This window comes from Podarcis erhardii (assembly GCF_964252035.2).
Source record: "Podarcis erhardii genome assembly, chromosome: 2".
NCBI lineage: Eukaryota > Metazoa > Chordata > Lepidosauria > Squamata > Lacertidae > Podarcis > Podarcis erhardii.
The window spans coordinates 56,688,926-56,710,455 of record NC_138498.1 but is presented as its reverse complement, the minus strand read 5'-3'; the positions used below and the strand labels follow the sequence as shown (position 1 = coordinate 56,710,455).

Genomic DNA, 21,530 nt, shown 5'->3' with positions numbered 1-21,530 from the left:
TCAGATCCTGCAGGGCCCTGGTCTCATGAGGCAGAGCGTTCCACCAGGCCGGAGCCAGAGTTAGAATCATAGAATCATATGAGTTGGAAGAGACCACAAGGGCCATCGAGTCCAACCCCCTGCCAAGCAGGAAACACCATCAGAGCACTCCTGACATATGGTTGTCAAGCCTCTGCTTAAAGACCTCCAAAGAAGGAGACTCCACCACACTCCTTGGCAGCAAATTCCACTGTCAAACAGCTCTTACTGTCAGGAAGTTCTTCCTAATGTTTAGGTGGAATCTTCTTTCTTGTAGTTTGGATCCATTGCTCCGTGTCCGCTTCTCTGGAGCAGCAGAAAACAACCTTTCTCCCTCCTCTATGTGACATCCTTTTATATATTTGAACATGGCTATCATATCACCCCTTAACCTCCTCTTCTCCAGGCTAAACATGCCCAGCTCCCTTAGCCGTTCCTCATAAGGCATCGTTTCCAGGCCTTTGACCATTTTGGTTGCCCTCCTCTGGACACGTTCCAGTTTGTCAGTGTCCTTCTTGAACTGTGGTGCCCAGAACTGGACACAGTACTCCAGGTGAGGTCTGACCAGAGCAGAATACAGTGGCACTATTACTTCCCTTGATCTAGATGCAATACTCCTATTGATGCAGCCCAGAATTGCATTGGCTTTTTAGCTGCCGCGTCACACTGTTGGCTCATGTCAAGATTGTGGTCAACCAAGACTCCTAGATCCTTTTCACATGTACTGCTCTCAAGCCAGGTGTCAGTTGAAAAGGCCATAAGCTGCTTTCGCCCTGCCCCGCCCCCCAGCCTTTCTCTGTTTACCATCCTGCAACAGGGGTAGCAAACTCTGTGCCCTCCACATGTTGCTGGACTACAAACCTGCATTATCTCCGATCACTATTTATACTGGTTGGGGCTGATGGGAGTTGTGCCCAGTTGCCTGCTTCTGAGCCAGATGAAGTGTTTGGAGAACTGGAAACTTTCACAATATTTTGCTATATCTTTGTTGGCTTAATGAAGTTATCACCCTAATAGGGATTTTAAAAGCAAGTGTCTTTTCTTTGTTTCATGAGTAAGAACTTCCAAAGAGTTGGGAGTGCTTAAAATGTGCAATTGGATTTGTGCACAGAAGCAATGGTGAATCTTTGATACAAACATATATGTGCCATATATCTGGATTTTCCCAGACGTTACCAGGATTCCAAAGGCTGAAATGACATCCGAGGGGAATTTCCAAATTATGGCAACCCTACACAAACACATAGCCATTTCTGGTAACTTCATGGAAGTTGGAGCAAAGTGTGATTCATTTTAACTACATTTATATGCTGCCTTTGTACCAAAGAACTCAAAAAATCATAAAATCATAGAACTGTAGAGCTGGAAGGGACCCCGAGGGTCATCTAGTCCAACCCCCTGCAATGCAGGAATCTCAGCTAAAGCATCCATGACAGATGGCCATCCAACCTCTGCTTATAAACCTCCAAGGAAGGGGAGTTCACCCCATCCTGAGAGGTGTTACTATTTTAAAACCATGGCATTCAAGCAAATATGCACACTACCCCCCCCCATAAACCTGTACTACAAGGTATAGGAAATTACTTTGGCTTCAAAAAGACTGATCAGCATTGGTCAGATTTCCACCATCGCTTCCACAGAAATGCTGGAATGCTCTGGAGGAAGGGATGCTTTGAATCTTATACAGTGGTACCTCAGGTTAAGTGCTCAATTCGTTCCGGAGGTCCGTTCTTAACCTGAAACTGTTCTTAACCTGAGGCACCACTTTAGCTAATGGGACCTCCTGCCAGTGGCGTAGCGTGGGGGGTGCAGGGGAGGCCGGCCGCACCGGGCGCAAAATCTGGGGGGGGGGGCGCTCGCACTCGCAGCTCTCTGCCCCTACCGAGTTAGGGGGCACAAATTACTTGCCTTGCCCCGGGTGCTGACAACCCACGCTACGCCACTGACTCCTGCTGCCGCCGCGCCGCCGGAGCACAATTTCTGTTCTCATCCTGAAGCTAAGTTCTTAACCTGACGTACTATTTCTGGGTTAGCGGAGTATGTAACCTGAAGTGTATGTAACCTGAAGCATATGTAACCTGAGGTACCAGTGTATACTGGATTCCTCAGCTTTTATTTGCCAGTCACAAAATAAATGCCCAAATATTTGAAAGACGTTTATTTCTGTGGTTGTCTGTCCGTGCTCTGTACAAATTGAGGTGAAATACATCTGAAGCCCAGTCGATTGAACAGGCAAGGGAATAAGAGAGATGGAAAACAGTCATGGGCAGAGAGAGAGAGAGAGAGAGCGCAGTCAGTTCTGCCAAAATAGTATTTTACACAAAACATTATATATAGCAATGGGCTGCTATATGTGAGGTACTGTGTATGCTCACCCACCAAATAGATGGCTGATGCATGGCTAGAGGAGGGCGCAGAAAGTTGAGAAGGAGGGGCTCAAGTTGAAAAAGAAACCTTGAATGCTGCTGTGAGTGGTGGGAAGGACAAGTTAAAATAAAACAGGTCTGACAGGGAGCAAACAGGCAGTGAGCTGCATGTCGGGAGAACGCTGAAGCAGTGCCTGGCTGACCCCAGCTGAATGGGGACACCAGTGGCAAAGAACAGGTTGTGGCGGAATCTGGCTGTGACGTGGCGTTATCTTATCTAAATTAAGCACTCACTTGGCACTGTTCAGTATCTCTCTCCTGAGTAATTCTAGGAAACCGATAACCTCTCCGTTTTAAAACTGGGTTGAGTTTGCTGTCTGAGGAAAAGGACAAAATGGCGCCTCCCCCTTTGAAATGCAGTAGTTGATTAGACTGGCAGCTGAATTTTCAACACTAGTAATAGGATGGAGTTCCCCACCACACCTTGAAGCGTAGTGGTTGTGTAACAAACAGGCCAGGGGGAACAGTAAGAACAACTCAAGGGCTGCTAGCCCACAGCATCAGTCACCTCGGGCTGTTGCTTCACTGTGCCTAATTGTAGGTTCAGCCCTGTGAGATTTTGCTTAATTGAATGCACGGGAAGTACCGTATTTTTTGCTCTATAAGACTCACTTTTCCCCCTCCTAAAAAGTAAGGGGAAATGTGTGTGCGTCTTATGGAGCAAATGCAGGCTGCGCAGCTATCCCAGAAGCCAGAACAGCAAGAGTGATTGATGCTTTCGCTGCTCAGCGATCCCTCTTGTTGTTCTGGCTTCTGAGATTCAGAATACTTTTTTTCTTGTTTTCCTCCTTGTCTTATGGTCTGGTGCATCTTATAGAGCGAAAAATACGATAATTTAATACTCTCCCTACAAACCTGCTGCTGGGGGAGCAGAAAAGGTACTTCTCCTTTTTATCCTGCTTGCCTGGGAGGTTTCACTGCTGAGGTGAAAGGAAGACATGACAAATGGATTTGTGGAGACAGGTGCACACACACCCTTATTGCGACCACATCAGAAAAATAATAATGAAGAGAACAGTAAAACCCCAGTTTTACAGATGAGCTTGCAAGGCTTTTAGCCCATGCTACAAAGCTAAGATTCATCAATTTTCTAAGCTATCGGCATCAGATTTTGATGTTACAAGTTACAAAGTGTATTCTTTATGTACCACCTTGAGTTTGGGACACTAGAGTACAAAAAGTATTCCCTGTTTTATATTAGCTGTACAATCTTGCATTCGCATTTAGGAATGGGAGCAAATTATGTTTCTTGCTTTTGATATTTGCCCTAGGTAATTATTTATGGATTTTGTGTGTGTGTGTGTGTGAGTGTGTGTGTGTGTGTGTGTGTGTGTGTGTGTGTGTGTGTGTGTGTAGCATGCATAGATATTGGCTGTGTGTACTTCAGAAACACAAAAGTGGAGGGTTTAAGTGTGGCTGACTCTGCAATCCTATGCATGTCTGCTCAGAGGTTAAGTCGCACAGTGCAAGTTCCACCCAGATACATTTGCACCAAAGTCTTTGTTCTTTTTGCACACATTGCACATCGTACTGTGTACTAGTACAGGAACAAAAGTTTATGCAATTTAACTCCAAACCCATACATTCTGTTCTAAAGACAGTAAATATTTTTGAAGTACTATTTTGTTTCATTTTATTGTTTGAAACATTTGATTGAGTGTTATTTTTATCAACTCCAACTCCAGACTTGCTTTTTTTTAAAAGTCCAGTAGTAGGGTTTGGGTTTTTTTTTTTTAAAAAGACAGGTAAATAACCTAACAATAATAATGTCAACAACATATGAAGTGTTATACAGTGGTACCTCGGATTACATACGCTTCAGGTTACATACGCTTTAGGTTACAGTCTCCGCTAACCCAGAAATAGTGCTTCAGGTTAAAACTTTGCTTCAGAATAAGAACAGAAATCGTGCTCTGGCAGCAGCAGGAGGCCCCATTAGCTAAAGTGGTGCTTCAGGTTAAGAACAGTTTCAGGTTAAGAACGGACCTCCGGAACGAATTAAGTACTTAACTCGAGGTACCACTGTATACAAAAGATAACTCTTCATATGTTGTTGAAATCATTAGTACGTTTATTACCTGTCTTTCACCAGCAGGTTCCTGGGTGGGCTATAGCAATGTAAAATTCAGTATTATAAACAGTTAAAACAAGTTACAGGAATAGCATTATTTTTAGTTTTTCTCTTGGTTATTTCTTGAATCAGCCCTGTTGGGTTTCCACCAATCCCATTTCAAAGATAAGGAACTGAAACTGACAGGGACTCTTTTAGAACTCGCTGAGTATAATTTCCTGAACTTAATACAGTTTCACCATCACTTGTCTATTCAGGAGGCAGTACTGTCCCAGTACTTTTACACTTAATACAATTGCTGTGTGTGTACTCTCACTAGAATTCTTGTCTTTCAGCAAGAGGTTTCAAGCCCTCAAGCCCAAGTGAGACCCAAAAACGGTTTATCTGTGTTAGAACTAAGCTACCAAAAATTAAAGAGCCACATATGAATCTTTAGAAGCTTCAGTATGCACTGTGGAGCAGAGAGAGGGTTTTCAAAAAGTAAGAAAACTGGGGGGACATTGCTCACCCCTGCCTCACCCTGAATAGACAAATCCTACAGACCTATCCACTACCACCACCTGTGGTGGCTAAAAAAGCTTGATTTAGAAAGTATGGATAAATAGTTTGGATAAAGCAACACCAAATAAAGCTTTGCTGTGTTTTCTTCCCTGAAAATGTTCAGCCTGTGTGTTGCACTTGAGAGTCCTATTTGCCAAGGGACAGCACTATTTCTATCTACAGTATTTTCAAACAAGCCAAGATTAGCTTCCTAGAGATTTAATTAATAACCATACTTGGAAACACGTGGACAGAACACATGAAACAGAGTGGACACAATGCTGGAGTCGGAGCTTGCGATTTTGGGGGATGAGGCAGGGGCCATAGCGGAAGTGAAACATTAAATGTTTGTGAACGTTTGCAGTTAAGTGGAACTAGGAGAGCCTACACCCAACCCACTGAAAATGTGGCCAGGCATTTTTTGGCATCTTTTGGAGGGCCTGGGTGGGTAAAGTTAGACATATTGTGGCTTATTCATAGTAAATATGAGACCCCATGAGCATATATGCAGTATGTATATATGTGCAATACAGTGGTACCTCGGATTACATACGCTTCAGGTTACAGACTCCGCTAACACAGAAATAGTGCTTCAGGTTAAGAACTTTGCTTCAGGATGAGAACAGAAATTGTGCTCCGGCAGCAGCGGGAGGCCCCATTAGCTAAAGTGGTGCTTCAGGTTAAGAACAGTTTCAGGTTAAGAATGGACCTCCGGAACGAATTAAGTACTTAACCTGAGGTACCACTGTATGTGCAATTAGGGGGTTTTGCCCAGATATGCATCACTTTACAGTTGTTTACAATGAATTGCATTTGCCATTTTACTGCCGATTCATTCAGGAGAAATCCTTCTGCAGCTCTTCACAATCCCTTTAAAAAGCCCACCTTGAACAGTTAAGTATCATCAGCAAACTTGACTACTTCACTAACTTCGTATCAGTTATGAACAAATAAAAAGCACAGGCCTCAAAACTGATATTGGGGGACTCTGCTGTCTACTGGAGAACTACCCAGTTATTCCTACTCTCTGCTTCTTGTTACTTCACCAATAGCTGATCCACAAGAGGACCTCTTATTCCATGACTGCTAAGCTTACTAAAAAGTCTTTGGTGGGGTACTAAAAAGGTGGTGGAGATGAAGAGCCCTTCATATGCACACTCCCACTGCCTGGTCTGGAAATCTGATTTGTGGGGAAGAATCAGGGCCGCAAGGAAGGGCCTTGGAGAAAAGAGCCAGGCCACAAATGCAACGATTCCAGGTTTTACAGCTCTTGCAGATAAGGCAGTTTGATCTTATCTCCATTTTCCAGGCAGGGAGAGAGGGCTGAGATGAGAGACAATGGCTTGTCTTGGGGTACTTCTAATGAGTTAAGGGTTGGAGATTTGCAACTGTGCTATGCCTCTAGGTTAAGGTTTGGGTCTCCAGTTGTTTTTGGGTCTCCAGTTGTTGGGTAAAGTTGGGTCTCCAGTTGTTTTTGGGCTACAACTCCCATCATCCCATCATAGCTAGGAGGACCAGTGGTCAGCGATGATGAGAACTGTAATCTCAAAACAGCTGGAGACCCAGAAAACCCTGCTCTAGGTGCTCTGCTAGAAGAGGTTTGTTGCACAGTGTTGCTGCATATTCAGAAGTTATTCCCTATTCAGGCATTGTAGGTTTATATTTTTGAAAATCAAATTAAAAAATTATTCTTTTTTTTTTTAAGGACTGTAGCCCTTTGGATGGGCATCCATAGCCTGCAAAAAGACACCACCCTCTGGTGAAACCAAATTGCTTGAATCCTCTCTCACCATCACCCCACTTCTTTTCAATTAACTCCAAGGAACTCTGTGTAAAAAAAGCCTTCTGCTCTGACCATTGACCCTTTTGCAGGTACACCGTGAAACATTGGATGAGATCTAGGTTTTAAAAAAGGAGCTGTTGGCATGTTTGATACATCGATCAAAGTACAAGTGCTGGAAAAGTAAATATATTTAGCCTCCAGGACAGACCTTGGACTATCAGTTTAGTAGACATTAACTTATGAAATCCCTTTGCCTCTCAGGGTGATCTTTGCTCCTTTAATAAGCTGATGCAATGCCAATTTGCATCTATAAAAGTCCAAGCAGAACAGCTGGACAAGTATGTCCGAAAGAGACTTAACATCATTTGGGAAACACGATTGTCGTAGGACAGCTATCCAAAGATGATGCAGTGTTTGAAAGTTGTGGCAGTCATCTTCGCTTGTTCAGTCCTGCTGTCTCAGGTAAGAACACTTCTGGTATTTCAATTCTAAAGATGAGGGAGATGCTAGCTTATTTGCATGGCATGCATTTCAGGTGTCTTTATGCTTGGCTATGCCAAGTTAAGAGACCAGCATTACCAGCCGTATCAAGAGAGCACTACTAGCTGTTATTAGCATTCTGCTCATCATTATGCCATGTGTGTTTGGAAGGAGGGTTTGGCTATTGCAAGGACTTGGAGCAGACATGTTTTGCTGCCACACAGGTTGTGTGTGTTAACTAGGCCAGGCAAAGGCCTGTTTTGCCTTTACTGCAACAGAGCCCAAGCTCTACTTTTGTCCCATAGAAATGAATGTCAACCAGTAACTTGTACTGGAAAGAAAGTAAAACGGTGTACTTAATGACTCCAGTGAGTTGTGTATTTTTGGATGTAGGAAGTGTTAGGTTTTGACATTCCTACTGGTCTGGAGAACGGTTGTGCAGAAACACCAATAAACAATAGCTTCCATATAGAAATGTCAGACTCCAGTCAAATTCTGCAGAGAAACAGGAGGGCTTAATAGCTAAATGGACCTCAACAAAATAGATAACAGCTGTCTAAAATTCTGTTTCAGACACACTGTGCCTCTCTGCATCCACAAAACTCTCAGCTATTAAGGCCGAAGAGAATGACACCGTTCTGGAGAGGGATCTCAAGACCAATTGGAGCAGCGTGCAGGGATAACAGTGAATGTGCCACAAGACTATGCAGGTAATTTCTATCTCACTCCTCGAAATGAATTCCATCATGCAAGGGGCAGCCATTTGAGTCATCCTGAAGAGAAATGAGGAACATATGTGACTCTTTGAGCTTCCAAATCCCGCAAAAAAAAAAAAAAAATTCAGAATGATAGGAATTGCAAATCTAGACTGTCCCATTTTAAAATGAATAAACTTTAAACCACACTGAGCCTTTAATACAGTCTAGATTATCTGGAACATTTTAAATATTGCCAGATGAATTACGATAGAGATGTCAACTGTGAAAATAGTTTAGGATCAAGACAGTAAAACACAGACTAGTCAATAAAGCTATTTATATTTATGCTAGTCATTAGACTATTCCCTGAAAATATACATCAACTGAGCACCAAAAACTAAAAGAAAAAATTATTTTTGGTGTGCTGTTCTAAAAACAAAATTACTCTGTGCTAATGAAATGTTTGCTGGTGACACTATTTGCTCTCCCCTTAAGACAAATACCAGACACCAATCAGTTTTTTTAAAATAAAAAACATCACATTTAACTTTGCTTTCATATTACAGAGCTTGTATTAAAGTATATTAATTCCTCTCTGTATATTGCTTTTTTCTTTTTCAGAAACAAACACTGTTCTTTAAGAGTATCGCAGGAGTGATTGTTCACTAAGGTGAAGAAACTGCTGCTGCTTTTGATAATGCTCCTCCCTGTTTATTTATTATCACATCTCCTGAGATCATGTGCTTAAAGATTTTCAATGAAAGCTTCTGTTGTATGGACAGCTACAAAGGACTTCAACGTGTCAGAAGCACATTTTAATTTAGGCTACATCTTTCCATCATCAGTCCTTTAGAGGAAGCTCAAGTAGTTTAAACCTATCTTGTTTTTTGTACTGTTTATCATGTTTTTCTATGCAAGACATTAAATAGCTGTTAAGCAAACACATTTTGCTATGTGCCTTGTATGCAAGCCAAAAGGAAAAGCCAGTCTGGGAAGATACCCTGGAAGTACCCTGAGCAAAGCTGAACTATAGACCTTTACCATTCTACAGGAGCTAAGGGAATGATATAGGTTTCCCCCCATTAAATCCTCAAGCAATTATTCAGCGCTGGTAAATCAAAAAAAGCCATAAGAGCAATAAGCACCTCGGTACCACAATTGATGTCACCTCTTTTACAATGTTTGCCTTTCAAACTTTAATTGTGTGGTGGGGAATGATGTAACTGGCTTAATAGTAAGGAATGGGTAATTATGCGCATACTGGAAACATAAAATGGAGTTTTCCCCACTTGGAACATATGGGCGCAGCATGCCACTCTGGCCACTCATCCTCAAACAGAACAATTCTTTCTGAACCAATGTGTAATGCTCTTGTAGAAAGGCCCATACAAAAGGATTAATTCAAGCACAGTGCTTATAAAGTTTAATACAGAAAATCTATTTGATATTTATTAAACTTAGTTTCTCCAGTTACAGTTTTGCATTGTACAAAGCATTTTAATGACACAGTAGTTAAAAAGATCTTTACAAATTGAAATGTGATACCCTTTTCTCCAAATATTTAATTGCCATAAATTTGTTTAAAAATACACATTAAACGCATATTTCAGACACTAAACTTTCTATAATCTCAATACCACAAAATACATAGATATACTATACAGATGTGGGGGGGAAATCTAGTTAGTATATAATACTTTGCTCACCATTAACATACGTGAAATGCACATACTGACTTAGAAATCCTAATTTGGAGCCCCAAAGTACCCTTTTGAAATTTCAAATATATTGCAAAGTAAAGGGGGGGGGATCACAGTTTTGTTTTAAAAGTTTAGTTTTGGTTGAAAACAGATGACTAATACATTGATAAGTAACAAAATGTATAAGACATGGACATGTCATGTACAAAGCATACAACAGAGAGCCATCCTGCCAATCATGTTCAGTACCAAGCTGCATGCTCAAGAAGGATTTTTTAAAAATAATTTTTCAATTGATAAGCCAAAGGTTAAAAACAACTTCCCCCCTCCCAACACATTTGCCCCCAAAAGGAAAAGAAAAGCCACCTTTACCAAGTAATTTCAAATATGATAAAGGATCTTTAATAAATATATAAGCACTTTATCCTCCATATACAAAACTTCTTAAAACCATTTAAAAATGGAACCAGATACATATGCCAGCAACTGTGCTTGCAGAGGCTTTTGGCCTGGCTCATGAAGCCAAGTTCTATGTTATTTTAGTGCAACCATCTTGGAATGTTGGCTGCCAATACTGATGTGATCTATGAACTAGGAGAAGGAAAACGTCTGAGCCCAATTTGCCAGCACCAGTTCTGTTCAGTTACATTACCAGAAACAAATGTGTGGTCAATACATTTACACATGGAATTGGGAAGACAAGCCAAAATTAGATCCACTTTGACAATTAATCTGAGCAGGAAGCAACAAACTGTCTTCGGCTGAGTTTGCTTAAAGCCTCGATGAATCGGGAGAAGCCATTTTGTAAAACCACTCGGGTTTCTACAAAAGTCTCGACTCCAGTGAGAATGTTACAATCAACCCATTTCCCATAACTGCTATTTTTAAAATGCCATAAGCACCCCAGTACCCACCCAAAATAATGAAACTGATTTCTCATACTCTGTACAGTTAACCTGCATTTTCTAGGTCTTGGGGGAAAGTTGCTGACAGAGCACACTAGTAAAAGCTTTGGCTACACTCTGTTGAAAGATCTCCAACATTAACTTAGCTACCAAAAACCCAAACTTCCCACAATACTGATTTCCACTCAATTTAACGTCATTCTGTCCTTGACGCAAATATTTATGAAATATTTGCCATTCTGGACTCTGCCATGTGGTCTGGTTGTTGCTTACTTCTTGTATGGGTAAAATGTATTCAGACTTGATTTGCTCAGGTCCATCGAAACCCCCTTAATAAAAAATACTGCAAAGTTTACAATGCTGGGAAATGTTACTATATATAGCAAAAGTAGTCTTTCCCAATATTTGCCAGATTTGGCAAGCTTCGTGGTTATCTGCCTACAGCTATGTCTCACTTGCCTTTGGCAATCCCCCCATTATATCCAGACTCCCTACCTGCTGTGGCTGCTCATAACACACACTACAGGGTTTCTCGTGTATAAAATCACAGCAATCAAGCTTCAATAATCTAAAAGAAACTGATAGCACTCCAGCATAATATGCAAAGTTTATCACCATCACCAAAATGAGGATGGCTCAGCACTCAATAAATATATTGATATAGTCAGCTGTACTATAACCTAACACAAGTATAACAAACTTTGGACAGACTTGAGTTCATTCATTTATATATGTATGTAGATATATGTATTAGAAACATGTATATTACAAATTGCATACTGCTGTCAAAGGTCAAGAGCCACTTGCTCTGCTTTACAGCCAAGAGATTTAAATCATATTGAACTGAACACACTGGGTCATCTTAGTCTGGTACCCTGAATGCTCATTTAAGATACAAAATGAAGTAGCTAAGTGTCAACAAGGTCAGTGTTTCCTAGGCATTTTATTAAGGGGATCTGCCATCAGAACTGATCTATAGTTTGGGGACGTGCTAGTCAGAATCGACTGATGAAGTGAAACGTTTGTAGCTTCTAATGCTACAGTGTCTCACCCACTCACTGCCAGCAGGCTGGTGAAACACCTAAAGAATTCCACTGGTGGATCCCGTGCCACCATATTCATGAATTGCTCTCCTATGACCCTGCAACTTTTGAGAGAAAATTCAGAATTACTTGAACACCTGAGCAAGCCTAGTCTGACTATTAAGCAGTTCTAAAAGGCTCATCACTGGGATACACAGCAACATTGATATGTGTAAATACACAACCATAAAACCCCTTATTCCAGAGTTTCCACACAAAGACAACAGCACAATGCCAGTGCTCAAAATATACACATAATGCATCTTAAGGGCAGATGTTAAGCTTGCTTTTGCTCTTTGAGAAGAGAAGGAAAAGCTCATGATGTGTTTGCATTTAACAATTAACTTTGGCAAATTACTCATGCACTTCAGAGACAAAGGAATTCCAAGTTCGATGGCCTTTTGAAATTTTGTCTACTAATTTAACTGGCTGGAAACTGCTAGACAGTTTGCATTCATGACGGAAAAGAACTGCACTTATTTAGGAAATACAAATAATACCTCTGGGAGGCATATATTACAAAAGATAATGCTTGCTAGCTTAGGTATACATTTAAAACTACAGAGGCCTTGCTAAATTATTAAACATACAAATGTCTAGGATTCATCTGAAGAAGCTTCTTTTAAAAAAATCCAATCTGATATAGAGTATTCTACTTCTGAAAACAATGTTTTTTTAAAAAAACGAGAGATTTTCCCACTGGCAGTTATGGTAACTGGGTACAAAACCAAGCCAAATCACCCTGCTGATCACTGCAGCACTACACAGCAAGTGAGCTTGTAATCCAACTCCTGCTAACAGTGTAGAGGCTTCGGTATGATAAGTGTGCCAGGCACTTCTGAATGTTAAGGAAAAACCTACCCACTGGATCTGAGTTAGCATCTTTGCTGTACCTCTTGGGACCAAAGCACATTAAAACGTGCCTGCTTTAAAACTGCTTCACGAGACTGGTACCTCTACACAAGCAGCTCACATGAAATGGACCACAGAAACCATTTCTTTTCATTTTTAAAAAAATAATCTGAAACTCTCTTAGTCTGTGTGCCGGGCACATACACAATAAACTGCTTGCCAAGGAAGCGGTTTAAAGAAGGTTCCATATGACAGCAGTTGTATTTGCACTGGCCAAACAGCGACACCAAAAGAATATGTAGCCATTTAATACATCATCACCCATTACTGCTTAACTGAAATTCAGTTTGCCCACAGCAAATCATCCTAGGCTGCATCATTTTCTCAAATATTGTTTGATTTATCATCTTTTGTATGCATGGGTGCGACTTCATATTTTTCCCTCCACTCTTACAATGCATTCTTGTGGATAAGAGTGCAACAGTAAACAGCATTAATGATTGTGAATACAGAACCAAGGGATAGTTGATTTCATCGGAAATAATTCAAAGTATCAAGGTAAGAGAACCTGTGCATTCCTTGAAGTACAAAACATCTGAACACAAGGCTCCGTTGACTATGCAAGCTATAGTTTAGTGACTATAATTTATGAAGTTTTTCAACGTCCCAAGGACACACTGCAGTACTAATCAATGTAGAATTCTATTCCTTCTTTCAACGTTCGCCATCATTTTGGCACATAGCTATACAGCTAGACATAAATTTAGTGCAATCATTTTCTTGAACATGCACATTTATATCTGGGGTAGGGTTCAGGGACAAGGGCAGGTAAAGCAGCATTCCACAACCCCACACTGAGAGGGGTTCAGAGTTTGACTCTAACGAACAACCAATGTGTGTATTCTCAACAAATGACAGCCACTAGTTATCAGGAAAAGGAAGTGGAATTTTACCAAAGTACTGCAGGAGACCAACTGGATACAGTATACCAGGTCCTAAGTGTAAAACCTCTTGTAAACAGTATTCAAAATCTTCGTCTAAAAAGGCATAAGGCACACCAGACATGTTAGGGATGCTAAGCAGTATTCTTTTCGTCAGGCAGGCACCTTCTATGGAAAGGTGCTCTGGTTAGTAACCTTAAAGCAGTCACTTAGAATTCCACGCATGATTTTTGCTGATCACAGTTATTTCCTTGAAAATTAAAGATTCTGTTCCCATCACAAACACTTAACATTAAGGAAGGTGTCATAAAATGGGGTAAAAGCAAGATTTTAAATCAACTGGACGTTAACAGTTTAAAATGTCCCTGTAATCATAGGTCTACTCTCAACCCCATGTTGCCCACTGCGTACACCTAACCATGAGAAACCCAAGGGTGTTTAGTTACTACTCACATTTTCTGATTTACCACTGGAAATGGACAAGCATCACTTCCATGTAGGAGTGAGTTAGTGGCTTCAGTGTCTAATAAAGACAAGCAAGGAAACAGAGGCTGCACCAAAGCACAAGATTGTCCATTTGAAACCATTTCTGGTATACACCTGCAGACTGAAGCTCAATTGTGAGACCCACATCACTTTGATATTGCATTAAATGCAACTTCCTGGAAGGTTTTCATATTATTAGTGTTAAGACATGTGTTTTGAAGCTAAGTGTCCATAGAGATATTATTTTTTTACATCTCACTTAAATAAAATGGCTTAATGTATAGAACAACATCCTTGGAACTTAGTACAATAATAAACCTGTGGCTGTCATTTAGGGGTTTAACTGAGATATTCATGAAAATATATCCCTACACTTTAGAATCTATCAACCCTGACTTTCTCTTACAAGCTCTACCACCACAAGACATTACAGAATAACAAAGCTCACAAAATACTTAAATAAAGTGTCTACATTTTATCTTCACTAAGTACTTGATCAGGTAAAATTTATAGGAAAAATTGCTAAATCTTAAAAAAGCCCAAAAATAGAGCTTTCAAAAACAAATTAAAATAAATATGTTTTAAAACAGATTTGTTAGGCATAATTACTAGAATTCCAATCCAATTGCAGCTCAATGAATCCATCTTACATTAAAACGTTGCAGAGTTTAAACTATTTTTTAAATACCTTTAAAATGGAACAACTGAAAAAGTTCATTAACATGATGGTTGGGAGGTTCTCAAACACATGATGCTGGGAGACACATGAAAGCATTCCTTAATCTCAGTGTCCACTAAGCAATGCATTATGGCAGTCTTCCTTATTTTTTTATGACACAGTGTTGAAAAAAAATCAGAGGCAGCAAGAAAAGTATCTTCTATGCTTTAGATTTCTTCAATCCAGTTATCACTTGGCATCCAAACGCAACCAATGCAGTCCCTGTCTTGTGTAACGTACTAGGTCTGTCATGACACTTGCATTAAAGATCAGAGGGCCCATCACTTTATCCAGTTCAGCAAAGAATTCTGCAGAAAAGAAGAAGCAACCAGATTGAAATACACCTTTACGCAACATATTCCCCAAGATTAAAACGATGGAAAATTCACATTAAAATTGTATTTTTTCTGACTGCAATGCTAAACAAAATAAAAAAGCACGGAATGGGAACTTTGATTCTCTGAATCTCTTAACTACTCTTGCAGGGATCACGCTCAGTCAGAGAACTTTCCGGGCTCTGAGCAATGCTAAACAAAATAAAAAAGCACGGAATGGGAACTTTGATTCTCTGAATCTCTTAACTACTCTTGCAGGGATCACGCTCAGTCAGAGAACTTTCCGGGGCTCTGAGCAATGCTAAACAAAATAAAAAAGCACGGAATGGGAACTTTGATTCTCTGAATCTCTTAACTACTCTTGCAGGGATCACGCTCAGTCAGAGAACTTTCCGGGGCTCTGAGCAATGCTAAACAAAATAAAAAAGCACGGAATGGGAACTTTGATTCTATGAATCTCTTAACTACTCTTGCAGGGATCACGCTCAGTCAGAGAACCTTTCCGGGCTCTGAGCAATGCTAAACAAAATAAAAAAGCACGGAATGGGAACTTTGATTCTCTGAATCTCTTAACTACTCTTGCAGGGATCACGCTCAGACAGAGAACCTTTCCGGGCTCTGAGCAATGCTAAACAAAATAAAAAAGCACGGAATGGGAACTTTGATTCTCTGAATCTCTTAACTACTCTTGCAGGGATCACGCTCAGTCAGAGAACCTTTCCGGGCTCTGAGCAATGCTAAACAAAATAAAAAAGCACGGAATGGGAACTTTGATTCTCTGAATCTCTTAACTACTCTTGCAGGGATCACGCTCAGTCAGAGAACCTTTCCGGGCTCTGAGCAACTGCTAACTGATTTGTATGCTGGGGCATCTAAATCAGATGTTTATTTAGTGATAGTAGGGTAGAAATCTTTCAAGTGCAGATAACTGAAGGTTTGTATAATAAGTGTTCACAGAGTGGGATCTTAGTGTACTTTAGATATAACAAAGTGCTCAAAGTTTCATATAACATTCAAACAATACATTCTAATATTGGTCAATTTTCTCTAAGCCTCAGAACATTTCATATACCTATATAGAAAAAAATATAGATATGTGTGCGCGTATGTGTGTGTGCGCGCGCACACACACCCTTTCAACTGAAGATCTCAGGACAGTTCACAAGATAAAAATATAGGATAAAAGCACAAATAAAAGGTTAGAATACAAAACTATAAAACCCCCTCCCACAAACATATTTAAAAGGCCATAGAATATTAATCAGCCAAAGGCCTGGTTGAAGTGGAATGTTTTCACCTGGTGTCTAATATATGTATATTATATATATATATATATATATATATATATATATATATATATATGCAGGTTTTGGTGTCCTCGGGTGTCTTCCCGTGTAAAAGTTGGGGTGTCTAGGCGACGTTTCGACGAGGTCTCACTCGTCATCTTCAGGCTGGTGCTTTCGGCTTCTTGTTACTTCTTGTTCCAGTAACAAGAAGCCGAAAGCACCAGCCTGAAGATGACGAGTGAGACCTCGTCGAAACGTCGCCTAGACACCCCAACTTTTACACGGGAAGACACCCGAGGACACCAAAACCTGCATTCCTGTACCCGTGAAAATCTACGAAAGCATATATATATATATATATATATATTAATAGATAGCTAGATAGATATTTTCAGCTGTCTGCAGTGGCTCCCCATTCGTAGAATGCTCTCTCCATTATAATGATGGCGCTGACAAAACTCCCTGGGGAGAGCATTCTACGAATGGGGAGCCACTGCAGACAGCTGAATACGTGAGCTGTAACAATGGGGATGGAGCTGTCTCCTAACATCCACTGGCCTTACAGGCTGGTCCTCCAGACAAGTGAGAGTCTGAAGAGGGTTTCAACTGAATGAGCTTGGAAATGCTCCCTGTGATCTGACAAGACAGGGTTCCTGCTTGTAGGAGGGTTTCCAAGTGTGTTCTACTGAATGAGCTTAAAACCCACTTATGATCTTTGTACATCTGAAGAGTAGCTTGCACGCTTTGGGATGAAGCTTGACACTGGCAGCAGCCCCCATTTTGCAGCTCAAGTGCTCCAGAAAATGCCTGAGGATGGCTTCTTAGGGGCTCAGTGTTATTGGTTTCAGTTTAATTTTCCTCCTTCTTTCCCCCCTTTTTAAAGTGTATGGGCTGGGGAGAGGAACGGGTCTCTTGAGGTCATGGAATGTACCAACAAAAGTACAGACATTTTACAGTCTTAAGTGAACCAGTACCAGCAATAATTTAAGTACTGATTTTAAAAAAACTTTAAATGTCATGGTCTATGTGACTAGACCTGACGGTAGATTAACACAGCCAAGTCTTACCCTTTTGCTCTCTAGCAAGCTGATCAGCTTGGTCCCAAATTTCAGTGGCATACAGAAAATTGGATGTAACCTGGACATAGCTGGCTGCCATCTGGTGTATCCGTTGTGGAATAGTAACTGAAGATGTGCTCCCTGAAGGGTTGGTTGACCCTGAAGAGTAATTTCCTGAATTTCCCGGAGACAACTTCGGAGAGACTGGAGACGGCATGCTGACTGGTTTGCTAATAATTAATAAGATCACACACATTTGTTTGCCACCATCAACATTAAGCCAAACATTAAGAGAAGGTATGTGATACTGACAAAGTTATGTAATATTAAAACTATATTCTGACATTCACTCTATAGGGACAATTAGAACTATTAAAATTGACGTCACCCATTACTCATAGATCTAATTCAGCACATATCACATTGTGCACAGTCCAGGATGCTAGATATGGGATTAACCACCCATATAGCATCCATTTGCATTCATACAAGCTGACGCAGAGGGGGCTAAATTTTCCTGGAGGTTTATGTAACACTACATACAAAAATATTGCCAATATGTTATTGCTACTAGACCCAAGTGTGCAAACTCTTATTTAAACCATGTAGCACTTCCAGTAAGTGCTACGAGTAATATTAATGTTGTGATAATCTTGTCAGTTAATTATTAGTGTGTTTCCCTCTCAATTTGTGGGAGACTGAATACAGTCCTTTGAGAAATGGAAATAAATCATGAAAATCTGCATGTTTTTCTAGAAGGAAAAAAGTCTATCACATTAAAGCCTCAGAATGCAACAGTGCACAGACCCTTAGAGAAAATGAAGGAATATCAGAGAACACAGAAACCACCACTTATCTGATGATGATCCAAGTATCAACAGCTAGATTTCTCATTTTGGTTGTATCCAACAGTGCTGTTCAACTGACTGGGAGGATAGTAATTTTCAGTGTTTCCTCATGCTGCTGCACCAAACCCCAAATCTGCTCCAAAAGCTTGTGTGGCTTTCCAGAGGCGACTATGGAGCACAGAATGGAGGAGTAATTGCTGAAAAATGCTTTCCTCCCTGTTCTGCTGACGGAAGCCTTTCTGAATGGCATCATTGGATACAACCCAGTATTGTGTATAAAAGAAACACTTACCTTCCCATACCAGGTGATGGTGCTTGAGAATTGTTATAGGAATTCTGTTGAGGAAAAACAACCCATTCAATAAATTGTACAATAAAATCTGGAAAATACAGCAGTCACCAAGTATGTTGATGCCAGATGTCAGGGATAATGGGAGTTATTATTCTTCATTCAATTTATTAGTCACCTAATACAAAATGTCTTTCTTACACAATTCATCAAGTTTAACTACACCGCCCCCCCCCAAAAAAAAACCATTAGAGAAGCATGGTGATCACAATGAATAACCCTTTGGGTTAGGCAATTTCTTTCCAAAGCTACAATGAACATGTTTTTTACCTTTAGATGTTCAGTCAATGTCTTGGAATACTTCAGGGCACTCTCCTTCTTCAGTTTGAAAAGTCTTAAGTATAACAGGGACTGGCATCTAAGACTAGTAAAAGAAATAACACCATCACTTTAATTATTATATATATAATTTTCTTGTTATGAAATTGTGCAAACAAATAATAAAACACGACATGACTAACCAAAAATCGGTCTGGGGGGTGTAAAATACTAAATGTATTATTTTATAGTACATAATAATGAGGTGACTACAGTAAGCTAATTATTACTTTGGAATATTGCCAATGGCAGGACAAATAATAACAGCTATGTGATGGGAAATGTACAGTGCACTTCTGTAACATAACCAGGAGTATTAGAACAGTTGAATTCAAAGAAGATTAAAGTGATACTAAATCCCAAGTAGAAGTGTGGACTTCTCCTTGACATCTTGAAGAGCTGTTACTAGTCAAGAACAAAAAGTATTTGGCTAGATAGTAAGCTTTGGGTTTTTTCCTTATCACAAAATGTATATTATACAGATATAGTCTGCCTTCAAAGCTATTTAACTGTAATTGCTCAAACTGTACATACCACAGCACTGCTAGCCTTTTGTCTGCTGCAGTAGCATCTGGTGCTGAGTAATTCTTCAGTTTCATAGTGTACCTGCAACCAAAAAATAATGTAAGCAACTGTCAGGTCAAAACATTCAGTTCTTATTCACAATTCTTTAATGAACAAATGTGAGGTTTGTGCTTTATTCTTTGAGCCAAAAAATCTGCAGTTAACCCCAAGTTGAAAAATACCGAGAGTGGAATATTTTTGTTCAATGTTTTACTAAGGCACTCACGCCACAGCTCCTAATCCCCATTTTGATGACAATGCTTGTTGCATGTTCTGTATCACTTACTTGATCAGCTCCACAGTTTCCGAATACATAGGGAACGGGGACTTTGATTCCTGAGCATTTTTCTCTAATGCATTCCCACATTCAATGAACGACACGACGGCATCAAGGTAGTACACAGCTTTCTCAAACCTGTCAGACTAAAGAAATATAAAGCCTTTTGACAATCAACTCATAAAAGTGAGGATTACTACTACAGTGTCAGGCAAAATAGTCAGGGGGCGGGGAGAGAATCATGCCAACCTAGGACAATAAGCAATGCCTCTAAGTAAACAACAGTTTAGCATTTTCCTTACCAATGCATCAGCATTGTGCTTTAATTTCTTTGCTTCTTGCAAGTAGTGATCTGCTGAGTAAGTCCTGCAACATAAAATAAAAACCTATGAGACTGATAATATCAGAGCAGTCTTATCCTGTGGTGCCTCTCCCATTTATGAATGGTTATCTAGGAGCTCTAAGCTGCTCTAGCAGCATGCAGGATACTGTGTGAGAAGCCCTAATTTCCTGGCCTGACAATGCTCACAACACACCGCTCCTGCACTGGCACAATGCATTGCATCCACACAGTGGCACTTTGGCTTACAATGTGTTCTCACTGTACTGGAGCAAAGGAATGACGTTTGGTTTGGTACTGGTTTGGGTCTGTGTTACTAGCTTTGCACAGCAGATACGTAGTATTGGCCTTCAATTCCACAACAAAACATGTTTGGACTGGTGGGCATGGTTTAAGGGAAATGGCCTTGTGGACCAAAGTGGATCTTCTGGGAGGCCAAGATTGGGCTGCAGGCTGGTGGTCCCAGTCCCTGATTTATAATGACCGGCAGAAGCTCTCCAGGGTTTCAGGCAGGAATCTTTCTCAGCCCTCCCTAAAGGAAATGTCTGGGATTGAACCTGGGACCCTTCTCAGGAGAACAGTGTCTTTTTGGGAGGATAGGGGAACTAATTCAGCTCAGAGAAGATCTGCAGGTTTGCAGAAATAGATGGCATCATGCTGCATTTCACTCCTAGCAGCTGTAACTCCTTGCAACAGATGAGCGCAAAGGTACCCAAACTATCATGTCAGAAAGACAGAGCAAAAAGACTAAAATGGACGACACACAGATGTCAGTATAAATATTCATCACATATTCTTGGTAACATAGAGACCAACTGCCTGACTTCTATCTGTTCTCACCTGTCATCAAACACTAGCTTTGCTCTCCGGGACTTCGAGTTATCTGTAGTCATGGTGGAGGCAGAAGGGCAGTTTGAAGAATTATTTAAAAGCTTCTCCTTGAAAGAAGACAGACCACAATTAGTTAAAACACTGATTTTTGGCGAACAAATATTCACTGCTTGTGCTTCACTTGCTGAGCTCAGGCTGGCTAAATGCAATCCAGATGTGTACCGTCATTCATGTTTACCACATATACAGCTTGACCGACACAGATGTTGCCATATGTACTCCAACAGATTCAAAACACAACACGGGCACTTTTCAATTAGGAACCCAATTGTTATTGTGTGCATATAATTAATTTAAACAATTTATTAGGCATTTTCTAATGCTCACATATATACAGCTTTGTTAGGTCTCGTTCTCAGCGCTGTTCCAACCTATGCTGCAGTAGAACTATGCAGGAAGGATCAAATTACAGTCAGATGCCTGAGCAACGGCTGAATATTGCCATTATGTAACAGTGCAGCATACAACCAAAGATATTCTACTTTCCAGACAAAGTGCAATACTTTTTTCCAAAGAAAGCTACAAGTTCCAGGGTGGCCAAAGTTCTGAAATCTAATAACTACA

The 21,530-nt window shown here is 40.4% G+C and overlaps 2 protein-coding genes across 4 annotated transcripts in view; one reads left to right on the top strand and one right to left on the bottom strand.

The window, feature by feature from the left end:
• Positions 1 to 7,140: 7,140 nt before the first annotated feature.
• Positions 7,141 to 12,706, top strand: LEAP2 (liver enriched antimicrobial peptide 2). Its single transcript, XM_081851099.1, has 3 exons — positions 7,141 to 7,300; positions 7,892 to 8,028; positions 8,638 to 12,706. Exons 1-3 carry the CDS (start codon positions 7,241 to 7,243, stop codon positions 8,672 to 8,674), a joined length of 234 nt encoding a protein of 77 aa, XP_081707225.1. The 5' UTR covers positions 7,141 to 7,240; the 3' UTR covers positions 8,675 to 12,706.
• AFF4 (ALF transcription elongation factor 4) overlaps positions 10,001 to 21,530 on the bottom strand; it is a gene marked incomplete at its 5' end in the record, with an annotated part of 52,195 nt that continues 40,665 nt past the window's right edge. For all 3 annotated transcript variants that reach the window (XM_081851051.1, XM_081851052.1, XM_081851050.1), the window contains 8 exons: positions 10,001 to 15,008; positions 17,389 to 17,609; positions 18,520 to 18,563; positions 18,847 to 18,940; positions 19,429 to 19,500; positions 19,745 to 19,881; positions 20,038 to 20,101; positions 20,916 to 21,013. In XM_081851051.1, the coding sequence (XP_081707177.1) occupies positions 14,890 to 15,008; positions 17,389 to 17,609; positions 18,520 to 18,563; positions 18,847 to 18,940; positions 19,429 to 19,500; positions 19,745 to 19,881; positions 20,038 to 20,101; positions 20,916 to 21,013 (849 nt within the window). In that variant the 3' untranslated portion in view covers positions 10,001 to 14,889. The remainder of the gene's footprint in view (positions 15,009 to 17,388; positions 17,610 to 18,519; positions 18,564 to 18,846; positions 18,941 to 19,428; positions 19,501 to 19,744; positions 19,882 to 20,037; positions 20,102 to 20,915; positions 21,014 to 21,530) is intronic.